This window comes from Rhinoraja longicauda, chromosome 30, assembly GCF_053455715.1.
Source record: "Rhinoraja longicauda isolate Sanriku21f chromosome 30, sRhiLon1.1, whole genome shotgun sequence".
NCBI lineage: Eukaryota > Metazoa > Chordata > Chondrichthyes > Rajiformes > Arhynchobatidae > Rhinoraja > Rhinoraja longicauda.
This window is the reverse complement of record NC_135982.1, coordinates 11,179,256-11,200,231: the sequence shown is the minus strand read 5'-3', so window position 1 is coordinate 11,200,231 and position 20,976 is coordinate 11,179,256. Positions and strand designations below refer to the sequence as shown.

The window sequence follows — 20,976 nt, the reverse complement described above, 5'->3', positions numbered from 1 at the left end:
CTCCATTGAATTACTTTTTTTTGTTTTCCAATGAGATAGACATACCTTGAGAAAAGGACGACGTTTTTAAGGACTGACCAACCAGCGTTGCACTCTATGATCCGGTTTGATGGTTACCCTAACGCTAAAACTGACAAGCATCATACTTGCTGCCATTATATATGCCAGTAACATGACACTGCTGCATTACCAGGGTAATCCGATTGTTCCTGCTCTGTCCAAGGCTAGCCTGAGGGCGAGAGGAACTCAATTGGACCCTCGTAAATGTATGATTTTCTGAACTGATTCTAGAGTTACGTCCTTTATCACCGAGTGTGAAGGCGGGGAATCCAATTCCATTGTATTATTCCGGAAAAAAATAAGGCGTATAATAGGCTGGGACCTAGCGATTCTATCGTGCGATGCTTCTGTGCCCTGCTCGATGGAAGGTCTTTGGAGAATCAGCAACTGGGGATTGATCTCATGAGATGCCTTTCATAGATACAAAGTCATAGAGTGCCGAAACAGGCCCATCGGCCCAACATGTCCCATCTACACCAGTGCCCCGTGCACGCATTTGGCCCATATATCTCTAATCCTATCCTATCCATGCACCTGTCTTAATGTTTCTCAAACGTTATGATAGTACGAGCCTCAACAACCTCCTCCGGCAGCTTGTTACATATACCCATCCCTCTTGTACAATAAAGTCACCCCTCAGGTTCCTATTAAATCTTCCCCCCCTCGTCTATCTAAAAGCCTGTTAAACGCCACTATCGTATCTGCCTCATGGCAGAGGTTCCAGGTCCCCACTACACCACCCTCTATGTAAAATAAACCTGCACCACATATCTATATACTAAAACTCTCGTTTGTTTGTTCCTGAACTACAGCCAAAACGGTCCACGATAGCGCGACAATTTTAGGCCCACCTTACTCACCATCATCCCTTTGGTGCTAATGGAAGAAGTTTCATTGAAATCAGTGATATATATTTTTAACGTTATTCATATTTAAAGTTTAAATCTATCTCCTAGGGAGGGAGGGAGGGAGAGGGGAGGAGGGAGGGGGGAGGGGGGAGGATAAGGGGGGGGATAAGGGGGGTTGAGGGGGATGGAGAGGGGGGAGGGGGGAGGGAGGGAGGGGGAGGGGGAGGGAGAGGAGAAGGGGGGAATGGGGAAGGGGAAGGGAGGGAGGGGGAGGAGGGAGGGGGAGAGGGTAGGGGAGGGGGGGAGGGAGGGGAGGAAGGAAGGGGAGGCAGGAGGGAGGGGGGAGGGGAAGGGAGGGGGGTAGGGGGAGGGGGAGGGGCGGTGGAGGGAGGGGAAGGGGAGGAGGGAGGGGAGGGAGGGGGAGGAGTGAGGGAGGGGGAGAGGGGAGGGGGGAGTGGGGAGGAGAGGGTGCTGAACCAATGCAGGAGAGGTTTGGGCACAACTTGGTCTCATATCCATTAAATTTTGCCTCTCTCACTTTAAAGGTATGCTCTCTAATCTTTCACGTTTCCACCCTGGGAAAAAACTTCTGAAAAAAGTCTTCCTCTCACAATTTTATAAAATTGTATCGGATTTCCCCTCAACCTCTGATATCCCAGAAAAAATAATCCGTTTCTCCAACGTCCTTATAGTGGAAGCCCTCAAGTCCAGGAATTCTGAAAAATGGTAAATATTTTTCCAGTTTTTGTAAGATCTTGTACATTCGTACTTCAAAAATGCTGCTTAGAAATCACAATATATATATGCATCGTATTATGGATAAATAAATTACTTAATGGCATGCAGATATATGGCATTTCAGAAAGCTTTCCAATCAATTGCACTGGATTTGTATTTACTCCAGTAGCCTAGCTTGCTCAAGTCTATTAGTACCTGACGGAGGAAGTAAAGAAAATGAAATTCTTAGCAAGCTCTCTAGTTCTGGAAAAACATGGACCGATGGTAAATGAGTTGACCTTGCAACGGGTGCTTTACCAACCAGCAGAGAATCTAGGCCTTCGTTGTTCAATTGATGTACTTTGGGGTTTTCTGTGTGTTTTGAAGTCACAGAGAGATATAGCACAGAAACGGACCTTCAGCCCACCGAGTCAGTGCCAGCTATCAATCTTACACCAATCCTAAAAATAGAAAATGCTGGAGTACTGTGGCATGGTGGCGCAGCGGTAGAGTTGCTGCCTTACAGCGCTTGCAGCGCCAGAGATCCGGTTCGATCCCGACTACGGTAGCTGTCTTATGGAGTTTGTACGTTCTCCCCGTAATCACGAGGGTTTTCTCCAAGATCTTCAGTTTCCTCCCACACTCCAAAGACGTACAGGTTTGTAGGTAAATTGGCTTGGTATAAGTGTAAATTGACCCTAGTGTGTGTAGGATAGTGTTAATGTGTGGGGATCGCTGGTTGGTGCGGACTGGGCCTGTTTCTAAACTAAAAACTAAAAAACCAGTGGGTCAGTCAGCATCTCTGAAGAACATGAATAGGTGACATTTCGGGTCGGGACCATTCAGTAGCATTTTGTGTCTATCTTTGGTATGAGCCAGCATCTGTAATTCCTTGTTACTACACTATTCTGTTCTGCCCACATTCCCGAGCACTCTCCCCCAATTCGACCACTCACCCACACTCTAGGGTCAATTTACACAGGTCAGTTAATAGACAATAGACAATAAAAACAATAGGTGCAGGAGTAGGCCATTCGGCCCTTCGAGCCAGCACTGTCATTCAATGTGATCATGTCTGGTCATTCATAGAAACATAGCAAATAGGTGCAGGAGTAGGCCATTCGGCCCTTCGAGCCTGCACCGCCATTCAATATGATCATGGCTGATCATCCAACTCAGTATCCCATACCTGCCTTCTCTCCATACCCCCTGATCCCTTTAGCCACAAGGGCCACATCTAACTCCCTCTTAAATATAGCCAATGAACTGGCCTCAACTACCTTCTGTGGCAGAGAATTCCACAGATTCACCACTCTGTGTGAAAAAAAACTTTCTCATCTCGGTCCTAAAAGACTTCCCCCTTATCCTTAAACTGTGACCCCTTGTTCTGGACTTCCCCAACATCGGGAACAATCTTCCTGCATCTAGCCTGTCCAACCCCTTAAGAATTTTGTAAGTTTCTATAAGATCCCCCCTCAATCTTCTAAATTCCAGCGAGTACAAGCCGATTCTATCCAGTCTTTCTTCATATGAAAGTCCTGCCATCCCAGGAATCAATCTGGTGAACCTTCTCTGTACTCCCTCTATGGCAAGAATGTCTTTCCTCAGATTAGGATTCACAATCAGTACCCAGTTCCTGCCTTCTCCCCATACCCCCTGACTCCACTATCTTTAAGAGCTCTATCTATCTCTCTCTTGAAAGCATCCAGAGAATTGGCCTCCACTGCCTTCTGAGGCAGCGAATTCCACAGATTTACAAATCTACCAGCCTGCATGAGTTTGGGATGTGGGAGGAAACCGGAGCACTCGGAGGAAGCCCACCGTCACAGCGCGAGCATGCAGACCCTACACAGACAGCACCCTCGGTCAGGATTGAGCCCACCTCACAGGAGCTGTGGGCCAACAGCTCAGCTAGCTGCACCAGTGTGCTCCATTAATTCAGCTCACACACCACTGATAACAGTACACCTCCAGGGCCATGCTAACAGATACATCAGTCATTACAAACATAATATAAAAATCAACAGTGCTATCTGTTATAGGTACCCATTGTTAATCAGCTCATCTTTTTTGACACTGATTGTGCTCCGGTAATCTCCATTAAGAAATGAACCTGAACACACAACATAGAACAGTATACACACGAATAAACCGTTATGTCCACAACATCTGTGCAGAACATGATGTCAAGTTAAACTAATCTCCGCTGCCTGCACATGATCCATATCCCTCTATTCCCTGAATGTCCATCTGCCTATCTAAGAGCCTCTTAAACGCCAATATCATATCTGCCCCCACCACTACCTCTGACACCATGTTCCTGGCACCCACCACTTTCTGCTTAAGATCATAAGATCATAAGAGATACGAGCAGAATAAGGCCATTCAGCCCATCAAATCTACTCTGCAGTCCGCCTTAACCAACCTGATCTCCTGGTGGCTGAGCACTTCAACTCCCCCTCCCACTCCCAGTCTGACCTTTCTGTCATGGGCCTCCTCCAGTGCCATAGCGAGGCCCACCGGAAATTGGAGGAACAGCACCTCATATTTCGCTTGGGCAGCTTGCAGCCCAGCGGTATGAACATTGACTTCTCCAACTTTAGATAGTTCCTCTGTCCCTCTCTTCCCCTCCCCTTCCCAGTTCTCCCTCTATCTTCCTGTCTCTACCTATATCCTTCCTTTGTCCCGCCCCCCTGACATCAGTCTGAAGAAGGGTCTCGACCCGAAACGTCACCCATTCCTTCTCTCCTGAGATGCTGCCTGACCTCTGAGTTACTCCAGCATTTTGTGAAGTAAAAAACCTTCGATTTGTACCAGCATCTGCAGTTATTTTCTTACACTATAAATCTACTCTGCTATTCAATCATGGCTGATCTATCTCTCCCTCCTAACCCCATTCGCCTGCCTTCTCCCCATAACCTCTGACACCCGTACTAATCAAGAATCTATCTATCTCTGCCTTAAAAATATCCACTGACTTGGTCTCCACAGCCTTCTGTGGCAAAGAATTCCACAGATTCACCATCCTCTGACCAAAACAATTCCTCCTCATCTCCTTCCTAAAAGAACGTCCTTTAATTCTGAGGTTATGACCTCTAGTCCTAGACTCTCCCACCAATAGAAACATCCTCTCCACATCCACTCTATCTATCCAAGCCTTTCACTATTCTCTACGTTTCAATGAAATTCCCCCTCATTCTTCTGAATTCCAGCGAGTACAGGCCCAGTGTCGTCAAACGCTCATCATATGCTAACCCACTCATTCCTGGGATCATTCTTGCAAACCTCCTCTGGACTCTCTCCAGAGCCAGCACATCCTTCCTCAGATATGGAGTCTAATATTGCTCACAATACTCCAAATGCGGCCTGACCAGCCTCAGCATCAGCATTACATCCCTATTTTTTGTATACAAGCCCTCGCGAAATAAATGCTAGCAAAAAAACTTTTAAAAACACTTGCTTGCTCATCTCCTTTAAACTTTGTCCCCCCTCACCTGAAAGCTAACCCTCTAGTCTTTGACAATTCCACCTGGAAGAAAGATTCTGTCTGCCCTATCTATGTCTCTTATAATTTACACATTTCTATCAGGTCTCCCATCAGCCTTCGATGCTCTGGAAAGAAAAATCCAGTTGTGTCAGTGTGTGTGTGTCGGTGCGTGTGTCAGTGTGTGTGTGTCAGAGAGTGTGTGTGTGTCAGTGTGTGTGTGTGTCAGTGTGTGTGTGTGTCAGTGTGTGTGTGTGTCAGTGTGTGTGTGTGTCAGTGTGTGTGTGTCAGTGTGTGTGTGTGTCAGTGTGTGTGTGTCAGTGTGTGTGTGTGTGTCAGTGTGTGTGTGTCAGTGTGTGTGTGTGTGTCAGTGCGTGTGTCAGTGTGTGTGTGTCAGTGTGTGTGTCAGTGCGTGTGTCAGTGTGTGTGTCAGTGCGTGTGTCAGTGTGTGTGTGTCAGTGTGTGTGTGTCAGTGTGTGTGTGCGTCAGTGTGTGTGTGTGTCAGTGTGTGTGTGTCAGTGTGTGTGTCAGTGCGTGTGTCAGTGCGTGTGTCAGTGCGTGTGTCAGTGTGTGTGTCAGTGCGTGTGTCAGTGCGTATGTCAGTGCGTGTATAGTGGTATGTTGGCACACCATTAAAAACAATAGTAAAGCAATCAGCACAAATGTAATCAATCCACAAATTCAGTTACATGCCCTTATTAGTCAAACTCTACATTGGAGACACGAGATACTGCGGATGCTAGAATCTTGAGCAAAACACAAGGAGCTGGAAGAACTCAACAGGTCAGGCAACATCTGTGGAAGGTAATAGACAGACAACGTTTCGGGTAAGAACTCTTCAAGGAGGGTTTAAGTAATATTGGTCTGGCTATTTCCTTTCACAGATGCTGCCTGACCTATTGAGTTCCTCCAGCACTTTGTTCATTCTTGCCTCATGTCAACATTCCACTTAGAAATGTTCTGCTCTATTGTGACTTCTGGATTTAGGTTGACTGAGGCCTGCAGTTCAGGGAAAGAAGCCAGTTACCAGGGCAACTGTCTCGATTGCCTTGGAGTTAGTTTGTCCCATGTATCGTGTTCCTTCCTGCTTCGTTTTGACCCAGCTTGTTTAGAAGGATGAGAGGGGATCTTATCGAAACGTATAAGATTATTAAGGGGTTGGACACATTAGAGGCAGGAAACATGTTCCCAATGTTGGGGGAGTCCAGAACCAGGGGCCACAGTTTAACACCATTTAGAACAGAGATGAGGAAAAACTTTTTCAGTCAGAGAGTTGTGAATCTGTGGAATTCTCTGCCTCAGAGGGCAGTGGAGGCCAATTCTCTGAATACATTCAAGAGAGAGCTAGATAGAGCTCTTAAGGATAGCGGAGTCAGGGGGTATGGGGTGAAGGCAGGAACGGGGTACTGATTGAGAATGATCAGCCATGATCACATTGAATGGCGGTGCTGGCTCGAAGGGCCGAATGGCCTACTCCTGCACCTATTGTCTATTGTCTATTGTCTATTGTCTATTGTCTAATCCCCACTGCATGCGGATTGGAGGAAGAATTTACAACCTGTCCCTGAATGAATGGATCTTATTGCAGCTGTTGTGTTTCAGGCTTCTTCGGTAGAAGTTGTGCGGCCCATACCTTTTGAAAATAACTTCGGTTGGAAATCTCTTAAAATTAATTGATTTATTCCGTAACAGGAGACGGGTGTGATTCGAAGACAAAGCTTTTCTTCACGCAGTTTCATCTCTCAGGGAAAAAAAAACCCCTACTGCGGCTAAATGTGTGCAATCAGCCTGCAAGAGGGACACACCCCTCGATTGCAAACTCCTCTACTTTGCAAAGCTTAACCTGCTACTTTGAACATTTGGCACTCAGAATTAAATGGACTGTTGCCAGACTGAAGCAGCGGTGGAGGAGGTAGATGGGGAAATGAAACGTTATCACTTTCACCTCAAACAGCCAAATTTGATCCACGCTGGCAGTGCCTAATTGCGATTTTACTGATTCCCATTTAAAGTTAATTACAATAATCTAATGTTACAAGTGGAGCTGCTGTGAAAACTCAGTAACTGGATAAAAGAACACTTGACATGCCGTTCCCAGACAGTGAGTTCAGTATGTATTAAGCTGCAGTAGGAAGTTTCAATCGTGCCTCTCCTGAACACAAAATGAATGTCCCCAACCTTTACATCCTGTTGCTCTGCCTCTCAAAGTTACCATCGACTTACGGTGAGTGTCTGATCATTAACGTCAAACATTTCATAATTTGATAAAACTGTACGAGTCCTGATTGTAATACCATGGTCCATTTCTAATTGGGAGAAAAATCCATGAACTACTTTCACATTTCCTTGTTAATGTTGTGGTCTATAATTAAAATGTTTAAAGCTGTGTCAAGAAATTGTATACCGTATATACTGGATGATAAGTCGCTGCTTATTTTTCTCAGAGCTAAAATTTCTGATTAGATACAAATAATTGCTGTAAGTTTGGAATAACAAACATTAGAACACTCTTTCCCATTACAGCACGGAGTTTCTGGTGCATTTGTAATCAGCTGGTGTAAACGCATCTGCTGGTTTTGTAAGAACACGATCAAACGGTATAATTTGGAGATGGACACAAAAAAGTGGAGTAACTCAATGGGTCAGGCAGCATCTCCGGAGAAAAGGAATAGGTGACGAACGTTTGGGGTCGAGACCCTTCTTCAGACTGAGAGTCAGGGGAGAGGGAAACTGAGTCACAAAATGCTGGAGTAATTCAGCGGGTCAGGCAGCATTTCTGGAGAAAAGGAATAAGGGTCAAGACCCTTGTTCGGTGTCTGTTCCTTCCTGCACGGTATAATTTGGAGGTTTGTTTCAACTCTAGGCCAGTCGCGCATTGTTGGTGGGTACTCAGTGTTGCCTCATTCCATCAGATACCAAGTGTCTCTGAAGAGACCAGGAGGAGTTCACTATTGTGGAGGGTCTTTGATCCACCGAAGATGGGTTCTCACAGCTGCACACTGCAAAGCTGGGTTGGTAGAATTCCCTGTCAAACATCTTCCCATTACAGTAATGAAGAGACTGCGTTAATGCATAACTTTGTGTTCCTGCTTCATTACAGAGGTGCTGAATCTGTGCAGATAATTGCAGGGGAACACTCATTAAACAGATATGAAGGGACCGAACAAATGTTTCACCCAACTAAGATGATTCCCCATCCTCAATACAACCCAGAGAGCAAAGATTCTGACATCATGTTGATTAAGGTAAATTGTTGCTTGTGTAAACACTGAACCTTAGTAAGTGTTAAATCTGTGAACAACTCATGTCTTCTCAACTATGGAGAAAACCGCTCAAAGCTGTGTAATGTATCCGTCAAGCAATATATCCTGATGCAAAATAAACCATTCTCCTTTAATATTCACTCATATTCACTAATATCCACTGTTCACCCATCGACGGAGAGTTCTATTGTAAGACTCCTCCGAGTCTACATACTAATGCGCCTTTAAACAAGCAGAGATTTTGTAAGCAAGTATCACTTTGGAGTGAGGCAGCTTGTAAAACCTTCCCAATGCCCTCAAACGATGAAGGAACAAGCAACCGGTTCTGCTGACCTATTTAGAGTGTAATTAATCCTTGTGGTGCATTATGTTTTCCCTCACTGAAACAGCCCTTTCAGCAAATATTTCCACCGACCCTCTGTACAACCTTGGATTCAAGAGTTCAAAATTAATGAGTTTTTTAAACACGGGTTTGTAATGTCTGCCGCAATCAGGTAAAGTTCACAAAGCCAAGGATAGTGCATTGGACTAGCACCACCTACGTTTTAGGAGATCTGTGTCAAATATCCATTTTACTCTTCGTTGACAATTAAAATCGGTAACGACTTTACAACATAGTTTACAACATCCATGCGTCCTTGTAATCAGAGTACAGAGATTAATAATTTAATAATTTGTTTAAAGATCTCCAAATCTGAATTCGTATTATGTCCGCTGACAAACGCACAAGATATGAAAGCATTCAGAATTTGTTTACGTGCATGTGTTCCAAAATCAAAGGTAAAACCCTCGCAAAATATAGTCCCACTCACCAGCCGCTGCTTCCAAGACCAAAGATACACCTCATGGCTAGATGGCACTGCGTTCGAAGGATGTCTCCTATTTGCCTTTGTTCAATCAAGGATTTCCACTGTCTTATTTAAATACAATAACTTATTGGTTGTTGGTCGGGCAAACATATCCAATGTCCGTAAAGGTAAGAAGGTGCCTGAGGACCAATATATCCAATGTACAGAGTTGTGCAATGTGTCTGGCTTGAACTATGTCAACTAACCTCAGATATTTCCTCTTTGCAAAGAAGGATGTCATTCGGCCCATTGTGTCTATGCTGGTTCATTGAGTAACCCTCTTCTTATTTCTTCGTGATCTATTTACTGTGCGGTATGGTGGTGAAGCGGTAGAGTTGCTGCACTTACAGTGCCAGAGACCCGGGATCGATCCTGGCCATGGGTGCTTGTCTGTAGGGAGTTTGTACGTTCTCCTCGTGACCAAGGTGGGTCTTCTCCGGGTTCTCCAGTTTCCTCCCACACTCCAAAGGTGTGCAGGTTTGCAGGTTAATTGGCTTATTATAATTGTAAACTTGTTCCTGGTGTGTGTAGGATAATGTAATTGTGCTGGGATCGCTGGTCCGCACGGACTCGGTGGGCCAAAAGGCCTGTTTTTGGTCTCTATCTCCAAACTATTCCCTGCCGCACGATCCCTCCATTCCCTGCAAATCCATGTGCCTATCTAAAAGCTTCTTAAATGACCTCTTTGTGTCTACCTCCACCACTACCCCCTGAAAGCACGTTCCAGGCATCCACCACTCTCTGCGTATCAAAAAAATCATGCATACAGGCCTCCTTTAAACTTTTCCTCTCTCACCTTCCACCCATGTCCTTTGGTTTTGACATGGCCACCAGGGGAAAAAGATTCTGACAACTGATCTATGCCTCTTATGATTTTAAATACTTCCATTTGGTCTCCCCTCAGCTCCCGACACCACAAATATACATACATTAAATTATCAGTTTTTCTACTTGAACCAGGAGATTATCACCTGATCCATTTTCTCCAGTACTTCATGCCTCTCAAGCCTGTGAAGAGTCCCAACTGTATCTTTCCATTATATCATTATATTATTACATCAGTCTGAAGAAGGATCTCGACCCGAAACATCACCCATTCCTTCTCTCCAGAGTTGCTGCCTGACCCGCTGAGTTACTCCAGCATTTTGTGATTCCTTCGATCTGTACCAGCATCTGCAATTATTTTCCTACATATCTTTTCATAATCCAAGGTTATCCAAGCTCTCCTCACAGCTAACACCCCATCGGATGTCTTTTGGCTTGGGTGCTACCTCTCCCATTGTCCAGTGCTTCGCTACTTCTCCCTTTCCAGGCGTACGGATGCTGATTGTTCCTGGGTAAGAGGGCCAATGGGCAACGTCCACCTACAGATCCACACCACTGCTTCCAATGAAGGATATAGGAATGTAGGTGAAAAGTATCTGCACAAAATGGGAGGTCCTCGCCTACCCCCAGGCATGGAACTGGCATCTAGGATTCTCCAAACCATCTTGTGTGTTAAGGATAACATGATGCTTTAATCTTAGGCAGGAATATTAGCCATGAAAGTGTCATCCTCCACAATGGGCAAACCACAAGGCCACTGATTATAGCAGCTGATTATGTCAACAGACCAGCTCTGAGAGGGTGGCAGGAAGTATTGAAAGTGGACTAGAAAAGCACATTGATCATGAATGTGTCACGACTGTGTTTGTATGTTTCTGGAGTAACATGCAGGCTTTAGACACGGGTATCAAAGAGCATGGAGATCATGCACAAAAAAATAAATATCTTGGCAGTCTTTTGGAAGTTGTAACAATATTGAGAGATGAGAGCATGGAGGAGATGCTGGAGTTAGGAGCAAGTTAAACTCAAAAAGAATTTCACTAGAATCCTGCTAAACAAGAATACAGGGCTCGGTGTGAGGAAAATCCTGAACAACAAGAGTACAAGGGTCACATGAGGAAACTCCTGAACAAGAAGAATACAAGGCTCTACATGAAGAAAATACAAGACTGAGCAAAGACGGAGATTAACATCAGCGCTTAAATAGGGAATTCAATAGGTAACACAAATGACAATGACACACAGGTGAAAATACTTAAACATAACTAAACAAAAGACAACATCCTCTACACCATCCTCAGTGGTCAGCAGAGGGATTGACAGGCACTGTGACACAAATACCCTCCTTACTGCAAACTCGGGTAGATGAAAACCCAGAGACACCAGGAACTACAGATGCTGCACGCTCAAGCAAAACGCTGAAGGAACCCGATGGGTCAATCAGCACCTGTGGAAGTAATGGAAAGATACAGTTAGGACTCTTCACAGACTTGACAGCATGAAGTACTGGAGAAAGTGGATCAGGTGATAATCTTTTGGTTTATGTAGATTAACTGATAATTGAAGGTATTTATTCACAAAATGCTGGAGTAACTCAGCAGGTCAGGCAGCATCTCAGGAGAGAAGGAATGGGCGACGTTTCGGGTCGAGACCCTTCTTCAGACTGATAATTGAAAGTATGTTTACTGGTAGTGTTGTTACCTTTAATGTTCCTGTAAAGCTACAGGGTGAAAGAATTCTATTGTTCTGGTCCCAGTGCATGTGCCAATTAAACGCTCTTGATTTAGTGCCACTTTTGGGATAAGACTGTAGGGCTCTTTGGAGTTTGTGAAGTGACCCCTACAGAAGTGGTGGCTGGTGAGCAATCACCCCTACCCACATCTCAAGATGAGAAGGCCAGAGCAAGGAAATGCAAACCAATATGACAGAGGCACAACACATAGGCATCATTAATGTAAAGGCAATGAATGGAGGATTTGTCTATTGGGTTGGCATCAACAAAGACACAAAAGAGACAGTCAGCAGCTGAATGGGATATCAGGATTGCAGAAGACAATCCCAGCAATTTCAAGCTGGATGCTGGCAGATCACTTCAGCTGGTCAAGGAAGCATTGCTTATGAAGATTGACCAAGCTACCCATAAAAGTTAGAGATTATTGTCAAAGTGGGGCAACTATCTCAGTGTTAATTTGAAGTAGTTAGAAGTAAGGAAATTAAGGTAGTGTTAATGTCCAGTATATATATACCAGATCGTCACACATGGACATCCTGAAGAAGTTAAGCCATATTTATTGTCATATATACGGTGCGGTACACATACAGTGATAACCTTGCTTCCAGCAGCAACACAGGCCCACAGACTCAGACAACACACAAAAACATAAATTATACATATGGTACACATAAATTCTTCATGACAGTAAAAATAAAAAGTCTGCACGAAACAAGACACTAGTGCAAAACACAATTGGAAAATAGGTCCATGGTAGTGCAAGGGATATTCCGTTGCCGAGTTAGGATTAAGGTTGTACGGGTTGGTTCACGAACCTGATGGATGTCAGAAAGTAGCTGCTCCTGAAGAGGGTGGTGTGGGACCTGAGGCTTCTGTACCTCCTGCCTAGTGATAGCAGAAAGAAGAAACCACGTTGACCCGGATGATGGGGGTTCTTGGTGATAGATGCCGCCTTCTTGAGGCACGGTTCACAGCTCAGATTAGTTCGGCTTGAACAATTCAGAAAGAACCATGGAAGAAGACCCTGTTTGTCCTGACCACCGTGTTACAAGCGGGGAAGAAGGTATTGGCTAAGGAATATTGAATATGGAAGATTGACCAAGCTATCCGTGAGGCATTGATCTGCAACACTTCTCCTTAGCTGCAAGGCAACATCGCACTTCACCACAGGATAGACTCCAGGTGAAAAGTACAATAGGTAATATTTCTGCTGAAACCCTGATGAACAGATGACTCAGCATGAAATTAAGCCTCTTATAATCCAGGTTGGAAAGGAAAGTGGAGAGGAGGTGATTCAAACCAGCACAGTATCAGGGCTCCTTGTACAACAGAGGTTGTGTACCGAGACCTCCTGGCAGATCAGAGCTATGGTGATGGTGCATAACACACATGCAAGTCCAGGAATTATCCTGTGAAAATTGGAACGGAATTTTGACACGTCTACAGTGACCACTTGGTTCTTGTGAACGATTCCCAGGAGAATAGTAAAGAAGATAGCCAGAGTGAAGATGGTTTTGAAATGAGTCCAACCGTTGTTCACGAAGACTCATCATGAGACGTAGCAGACGTTATCTCACATTGACTCTTGCTATGTCCAGAGGTGGACAATTAATTCTACAACAATCCCTGCTAAATTAAACTTAAGGATCTGCGTTTCTGCTCATCCCTACGCAACTGGACCCCTGACTTCCTCATCGGCCGACCACAATCTGTACGAATAGGTAGCGACACTTCCTCCTCAAGAACTGTCAGCACAGGAGCACCTCAGGGCTGTGCTTGTTCTCCTGCTCCACTCACTCCATGCCTGTGACTACATAGCCAAATACAGTTCCAACACTGTCTTTAACTTCGCCGACCGTACCACCATTGTTGGACAAATAACGGGAAACGATTAATCAGAGTGTAGGTGGGAGGTTGATAATCTGATTGAAAATTGCCAGAAGAAGAATCTAGTTCTCAGCGTCAGCAAGACCAAGGAGTTGATGGTTGTCTTTAGAAGGGGAAAGCTGAGGATCCACAAACCTGTCTTCATTGATGATTTGGTGGTGGAGAGTATAAGAAAATAACTGCAGATGCTGGTACAAATCGAAGGTATTTATTCACAAAATGCTGGAGTAACTCAGCAGGTCAGGCAGCAACTCAGAAGAGAAGGAATGGGTGACGTTTCGGGTCGAGACCCTTCTTCAGACTTCAGAGAGAGAGTCAAAAACTTCAAGTTCCTGTGTGTGCATATCTCTGAACATCTGTCCTGAGCCCAGCACCTTGTTGCAATCACAAAGAAAGCCCATTAATGCCTCTACTTCCTCAGAAGACTGAGGAAATTCATTATATTGACAAATACTCTAACTTCTACAGGTGTATGGTAGAAAGCATATGACCTGTTTTGACAACTCGAACACCCAGGAACGCAGGAGATTACAGAGAGTGGCAGACACAGCCTGGTCCGTCACAGATACTGACCTCCCCACCACTAAAAGAATCTATAGGAGGCGCTGCCTCAAAAAGGCAGCCAGTATCATGGTTGACCCACACCACCCTGGCCATGCTATTATTTCACCCCTACCATCGGGAAGAAGGTATAGGATTCTGAAAACCATGAGCACCAGGTTCAGGCACACCTTCTTCACAACAACCATCTGGCTCTTGAACACTGCATATCACTTGTCTCAACTATGAACCGTTGACTGACTTTGCTTGCAGTGAGAACTTTGCACTTTAGTTTTGCACAAATATGTGGTTATTATTGAGTTTTTGTCTATTCTATTATCTATGGACTGTGTTTACAAGCCTGTTATGCTGCTTCAAGTAAGAATCTCATTATTCTGTCGGCGATATATATAACAATTAAACACTCTTGAGTCTTGATTCCAAGACCGTAATTCTAGCACCACCTGGCAACTTGGTTCAGTCGGTAAAACCTGTAAATACATTAAATATATTTTTGCTTTATTCTTTTTCAAAGAAAATATGAGAGAAAGTTGGGTGACATTGATAGTTCTGGTTTGAACACTGATTGTTTTCACTTAAAGATTGTCGCCCATCACAGGATTGTGTCTTGACTCTTGACTGTGTCTGGTGACTAAACTGCTCACTGAGTTGAAACAACGTTTTACAGGGAAGTTCCAGAATCAGTCTTTGAAGAGCAGATGAATCATCTATACATTTGGTTTGGGCTACTTAAGTGTCACGTTGCGAGACTCTACCCTCTGCTATTTACTGTAGAAAACCCAGGGTCAAATCTTGTTTATAAATTAGTATTGATCAGTTTGAACGATTTAGTTGCTTAAAGTTTCCTTATAAATTGTGTTTGTTGCTGGCCGTTGAAACACACACACACACACACACACACACACACACACACACACACACACACACACACACACACACACACACACACACACACACACACACACACACACACACGTGCATACATACAAACACACACATGCATATGTACAAACACACACATGCATATGTACAAACACACATGCATATGTACACACACATGCATATGTACAAACCCATGTGCACATATACTCACAAGCATGCATGAACACACGCATTGTGACCAATGTGCATTAACACAGACACACACACATGCTCTCACATACACATGCTCACCCACCTGTGTGTACATGCACACACACACACACACATTTCTATTACTAACGCCGGCTAAGTGTGACGTCTACCTCTGACCGTGCTCTGTGCTGCCTCTCAAACAGCTCTCACGACCTGCCAGACTGAACTATTTCGTGGGTATCGTGCCCCTGCCTCGTCGAAGCTCGTCGCTGGGAGCAGACACGTTATGCCGCGTGTCAGGATGGGGTTACATCAATCCTAATGGGAATGCGGTGGCAAGGAAGTTGAGGGCAGTGAGAGTGCCCATCGTGCCCAATGTACAGTGTAACCAGCCTGACTCCTACAATGGCAACATCACCACCAACATGATCTGTGCTGGGTTCCCAGCAGGAGGCAAAGATTCCTGCCAGGTAGTACAACCTTTACTCCATAGAGTCATACGGTAGATAAACATGCCCTTCAGCTCAACTCCTCCACCTGACCAAGATGCCCTATCTAAGCTGGTCCCACTTGTCCTCTCATCATTTTATATACTTCTATCAGGTCACGCTTCAACATGGTATTCCAGGGATACAGCATGTCCACCAAGTCTTCGCACGTTCACACTAATTGTAATTCATTTTATTAGCCAAGTATGTAAACATACAAGGAATTTGATTTGCCAAATAGTCATACAAAAAAGCAACAAGATACATAACCACATAAAAATTAAACACAGACTTAAACAGCCACTACAGCGGCGTGTGGGAATCCCCAGGGCACACAGCAGAAGTGGAGACCCACAGCCATCAGTTCAGTGTCCGGGCCACACACACGCTCCTTCACCGTGATGTGACCAGAGTTGGACCGACCGCTGTCACTCTCTCTGCAGTCCCTGTCCGCCCGAACAGGCAGAAAGCCGTCCCCACTCGCACCAGATTCCGGGATGTCCTCATGGAGCCACGTCTCCGCAAAACACCGAGATCACGGCACTCCCTCCGAGGTCTCGCCAGTGCAGGCAGCACGGCCATCTTGTTTTTTCGGCGACCTCACATTCCCCACTGTGATGGAAGAGAATAATTTGATTCTTCTTTCCTCCTTTTCTCCCATGGTCGGGGCAATCGAAGCATCCGCAATCGGGGCGATCGAAGCTCCTGCAACTGGGGCGTTCGAAGCCCCCACGATGGGGGCGATCGAAGCTCCCACAGTCGGCGATCGAAGCTCCCGCATCGGGGCGGTCGAAGCTCCTGCGGTCGGGGCGGTCGAAGCTCCCGCGGTCGGGGCAGTCAAAGCTCCTGCGGTTGGAGCTCCCGCAGTCGATCCCTGACAAAGGGACCACCAGCTCCACGATGTTAAAGCCGCAGTACAGATGGAGATACGATGAAAAACTCGCATATCAGCCAAGGAAAGAGATAAAAAAAGGTTTCCCCCAACCCCCACCCCACATAATAAAAACACTAAAGGTACACTAAAAACATGCAAGTAAACACAGACCAAAACAGTAAATGAAGAAAAAGACAAGACTGGCTGTGGGCGCGGCTGCCAGGTACAGCTCCGGCCCTGTCGGTACACCTACTGGTTGGTAGTTCTGTTATCCCACTTTCACATCCGCTCCCTACCTATGTCCCCATGTCTTTGGGATGTGGGAGGAAACCAGAGCACCTTGAGGAATCCTAGACGGTCCCAGAAAGAACGTGCAAACTCCACACAGACAGGCAGGACAACGGTGTAAGGGGCGAGTTGCTGCCTTACAGCGCCAGAGACCCGGGTTTGAACCTGACCATGGGTGCTGTTTGTATGGAGTTTGTACGTTCTCCCCGTGACCGCGTGGGTCTTCTCCGGTTTCCACCCACATTCCAGAGATGAGTTATTGCAGCTTGTTATGGGATTCGCCCCTTGCCTAAGACCCTGCAGAATGTTCTCCCCATTTTGAGTAGGAAGCTAACTCACAAACAAGATGCAATCAGGAGATTTGCAAAAGCAAGTCCAATCTTCGCGCCTATGCCAGTTTAGTTTTGAGACACAGCGCAGAAACAGGCCCTTCGGCCCACTAGGTCCGTGCCAACCTGCGTTCCCCGCACACTAACACTATCCTGCACACACTAGGGACTATTTTCAATTTAACCAAGCCAATAAACCTACAAACCTGTACGTCTTAGTAGTGTGGGAGGAAACCAGAGAACCGGGTAAAACCCATGGGGAAACGTACAGACAGCACCCGCAGTCAGGATGGAACCCGGGTCTCTGGCGCTGTGAGGCAGCAACTCTACCGCCATGCCACCCTGTGTAGACTACAAATTCTGCCCATTGGTGTTTGTTATGTTCTAATACCTGTTAAAAAATCCTGCCTATTAACTATATTTTTTTGACAGGGGGATTCCGGTGGCCCTTTGGTTTGTAAAGGCAGAATATATGGAATAGTATCCTGGGGCAAGCTTTGTGGAGACGGTAGTTATCCTGGGGTGTACACAGCTGTGGCAAGGTTCCGTAACTGGATCAATAGAACCATCAACCGATCGTAATGGCAATTTTCTCCTCCTGTTCATTTTTGCTAGCTTTCTTGGAGTTTTACCCAGCCAAAATATTTACAAAATTAAACTGGTCAAGTTTTATTGAGCTACTTGATAGTACAAGTTTATCATAGATCAATTCAACTTACATGGAGCCAATTCAGGCCTTTGGAGGTGAGACTGATGGAGACACTCCAGAAGTTCGAGTTTCCCTTGGGGCTGAAATTGTTGGAAAGCTTTATTCCAAATCATGTTTGGCGGTACCAACTAAAACACCATAATTCTGAAAATGCGCATTAGTACGGCTCAAAGCAGACTTTATTGAAATTTAACTGAAAGTAGAACATTTACATTTGACTGAGAAAGTTATGTTAAACTACCATAAGATTGCCTGATGTATAGCTTAATGTTTAATTTCAGGGTGACTTTTTTTAATGAAAATAAACTGTCTGTTACTTGTAAGTTTACTTTGATAGAAACTTTTCACAAGTTCTACACAAAATGGTGTTCACCTTTATATATTTATGGTGTTGCTGGGTCTATGTAAATCAAATACTCTCTGTATTCACAGCTATTTACATATTAAAATGCAGGATGAATTAACATCACAACAATTAAATATTTATTTGATTTCTTGTTTCTGTGGAGGCATGGATGTTGGGCTAAAGCACTATTAGTTTTTTTTTAGCTTGGTTTAGAGATACATGATGGAAAGAGGCCCTTTGGCCCACCATGCTGACCATCAATCACCCGTTCACACTAGTTCTATGTTATCCCACTTTCTCATCCACTCCTTACCTACTGGGTAGGAAAATAACTGCAGATGCTGGTACAAATCGAAGGTATCACAAAATGCTGGAGTAACTCAGCAGGTCAGGCAGCATCTCTGGAGAGAAGGGACATTCCTTCTCTCCAGAGATGCTGCCTGACCTGCTGAGTTACTCCAGCATTTTGCCCTACCTACTGGGGGCAATTTACAAAGGCCAATCAACCTGCAAACCCACATGTCTTTGGAATGTGGGAGGAAACCGGAGCACCCGGAGGAAACCCACCGAGGATGTGCAAACTCCACATATACCTCAGGTGCACCCTGCCATAATGGCCATCTCTAGTCCCTGCCACGCTGTTGTGACGTCTACTGTACTAAAACACATTTGGACATCTTGGAAATATGCTTTCACTAAGTTTACTATCGATTCTGGAACTCTAGAGGACTCAAAAGCATTCCAAATAAGACTATGTGGTACAGAGCCAAACGCATTTGCCAGGCCAATAAAACACTGCATGCAAATCTCTTTTCTCAAGCTTGGCTGTCTGAATCCGGTGCCAAATTAGACTAATGTGTTCTAAGCAACCTGCAAAACCTGGGATTCCTCCTTTCTGCACTGCAGTATCTATTAACCTTTCAATATAACTTTTAGCCTCTGTGCCACTATAGTAAAGAATATCTTGCCTTCCACATTGAGGAGACACACAGGCCTAAACAACTACCTTAAATGAAGACTCTTTCTCCATGGGAATGAAAATTCCCCCTGCTCTATGTCAAACCCTTTTAAAACAAAGCAGAACCCACCACCAGAATACAATATAAACAAATATACCAAATGAAGCTATTACACAATTATATTACAATCCCTATCCAGGATACATCCAACCCCCCACGGTGCCCAATGGTCCTGGAAATCTCCCAGGGTGCCCGTGGCCGGCGCACAGTCCCTCTCCAACACCACCCAGGCGTGGACAACACCCCGGAAAAGGGGCAGGCAGCCGGCTCAGGCAACGCCAAACCCTTGGTATGACCTGTTTCTCCCAAACTATTTGCTGCAGTCCATCACTGATGCGTTAATCCCACTCATAGCCTTTTCCGTTCCATGGTCTGTCGCCGGGTAATCCACCTGTGAGTTTTCTTCCGCCCCCTGCTCTTGCAGACTCCAGGGGTATCTTTCTATTATTTGTTGTAGCTTTTTAGGGGCGCAGCGAGACTATTTACGATCTAGGCCGCTGCTGCAATGAGGAGCTAACCCATAGCAGCTCCAGCAGAGGTCAATAGACAATAGACAATAGGTGCAGGAGTAGGCCATTCAGCCCCTCAAGCCAGCACCGCCATTCAATGCGATCATGGCTGATCACTCTCAATCAGTACCCCGTTCCTGCCTTCTCCCCATACCCCCTCACTCCGCTATCCTTAAGAGCTCTATCCAGCTCTCTCTTGAAAGCATCCAACGAACTGGCCTCCACTGCCTTCTGAGGCAGAGAATTCCACACCTTCACCACTCTCTGACTGAAAAAGGTCTTCCTCATCTCAGTTCTAAATGGCCTACCCCTTATTCTTAAACTGTGGCCCCTTGTTCTGGACTCCCCCAACATTGGGAACATGTTTCCTGCCTCTAATGTGTCCAATCCCCTAATTATCTTATATGTTTCAATAAGATCCCCCCCTCATCCTTCTATATTCCAGTGTATACAAGCCTAATTGCTCCAGCCTTTCAACATACGACAGTCCCGCCATTCCGGGAATTAACCTAGTGAACCTACGCTGCACGCCCTCAATAGCAAGAATATCCTTCCTCAAATTTGGAGACGAAAACTGCACACAGTACCCCAGGTGCAGTCTCACCAGTGCCCGGTACAACTGTAGAAGGACCTCTTTGCTCCTATACTCAACTCCTCTTGTTATGAAGGCCAACATTCCATTGGCTTTCTTCACTGCCTGCTGTACCTGCATGCTTCCTTTCAGTGACTGATGCACTAGGACACCCAGATCTCGTTGAACATCCCCTCTTCCTAGCTTGACACCATTCAGATAATAATCTGCCTTTCTATTCTTACTTCCAAAGTGAATAACCTCACACTTATCTACATTAAACTGCATCTGCCATGTATCCGCCCACTCACACAACCTGTCCAAGTCACCCTGCAGCCTTATTGCATCTTCCTCACAATTCACACTACCCCCCAGCTTAGTATCATCTGCAAATTTGCTAATGGTACTTTTAATCCCTTCATCTAAGTCATTAATGTATATCGTAAATAGCTGGGGTCCCAGCTCCGAACCTTGCGGTACCCCACTGGTCACTGCCTGCCATTCCGAAAGGGACCCATTTATCCCCACTCTTTGCTTTAGACAA

The 20,976-nt window shown here is 45.3% G+C and overlaps 1 protein-coding gene across 1 annotated transcript; it reads left to right on the top strand.

Annotated features, from left to right (window-relative positions):
• The first annotated feature begins 1,593 nt into the window (after positions 1-1,593).
• On the top strand, positions 1,594-17,860 carry LOC144607904 (trypsin-3-like). Its single transcript, XM_078425032.1, has 4 exons — positions 1,594-1,634; positions 8,210-8,354; positions 15,503-15,769; positions 17,711-17,860. The coding sequence occupies exons 2-4, from the start codon at positions 8,277-8,279 to the stop codon at positions 17,858-17,860; spliced, it is 495 nt and encodes a 164-aa protein (XP_078281158.1). The 5' UTR covers positions 1,594-1,634; positions 8,210-8,276.
• The last annotated feature ends 3,116 nt before the right edge of the window (positions 17,861-20,976 follow it).

Coding starts and splice junctions, on each gene's coding strand:
- LOC144607904 (XM_078425032.1), top strand. CDS start 8,277: ATGTTTCACCCAACTAAGATGATTCCCCATCCTCAATACAACCCAGAG. Junction 8,355..15,502: donor CTGACATCATGTTGATTAAG/GTAAATTGTTGC, acceptor CCTCTCAAACAG/CTCTCACGACCTGCCAGACT. Junction 15,770..17,710: donor GAGGCAAAGATTCCTGCCAG/GTAGTACAACCT, acceptor TTTTTTTGACAG/GGGGATTCCGGTGGCCCTTT.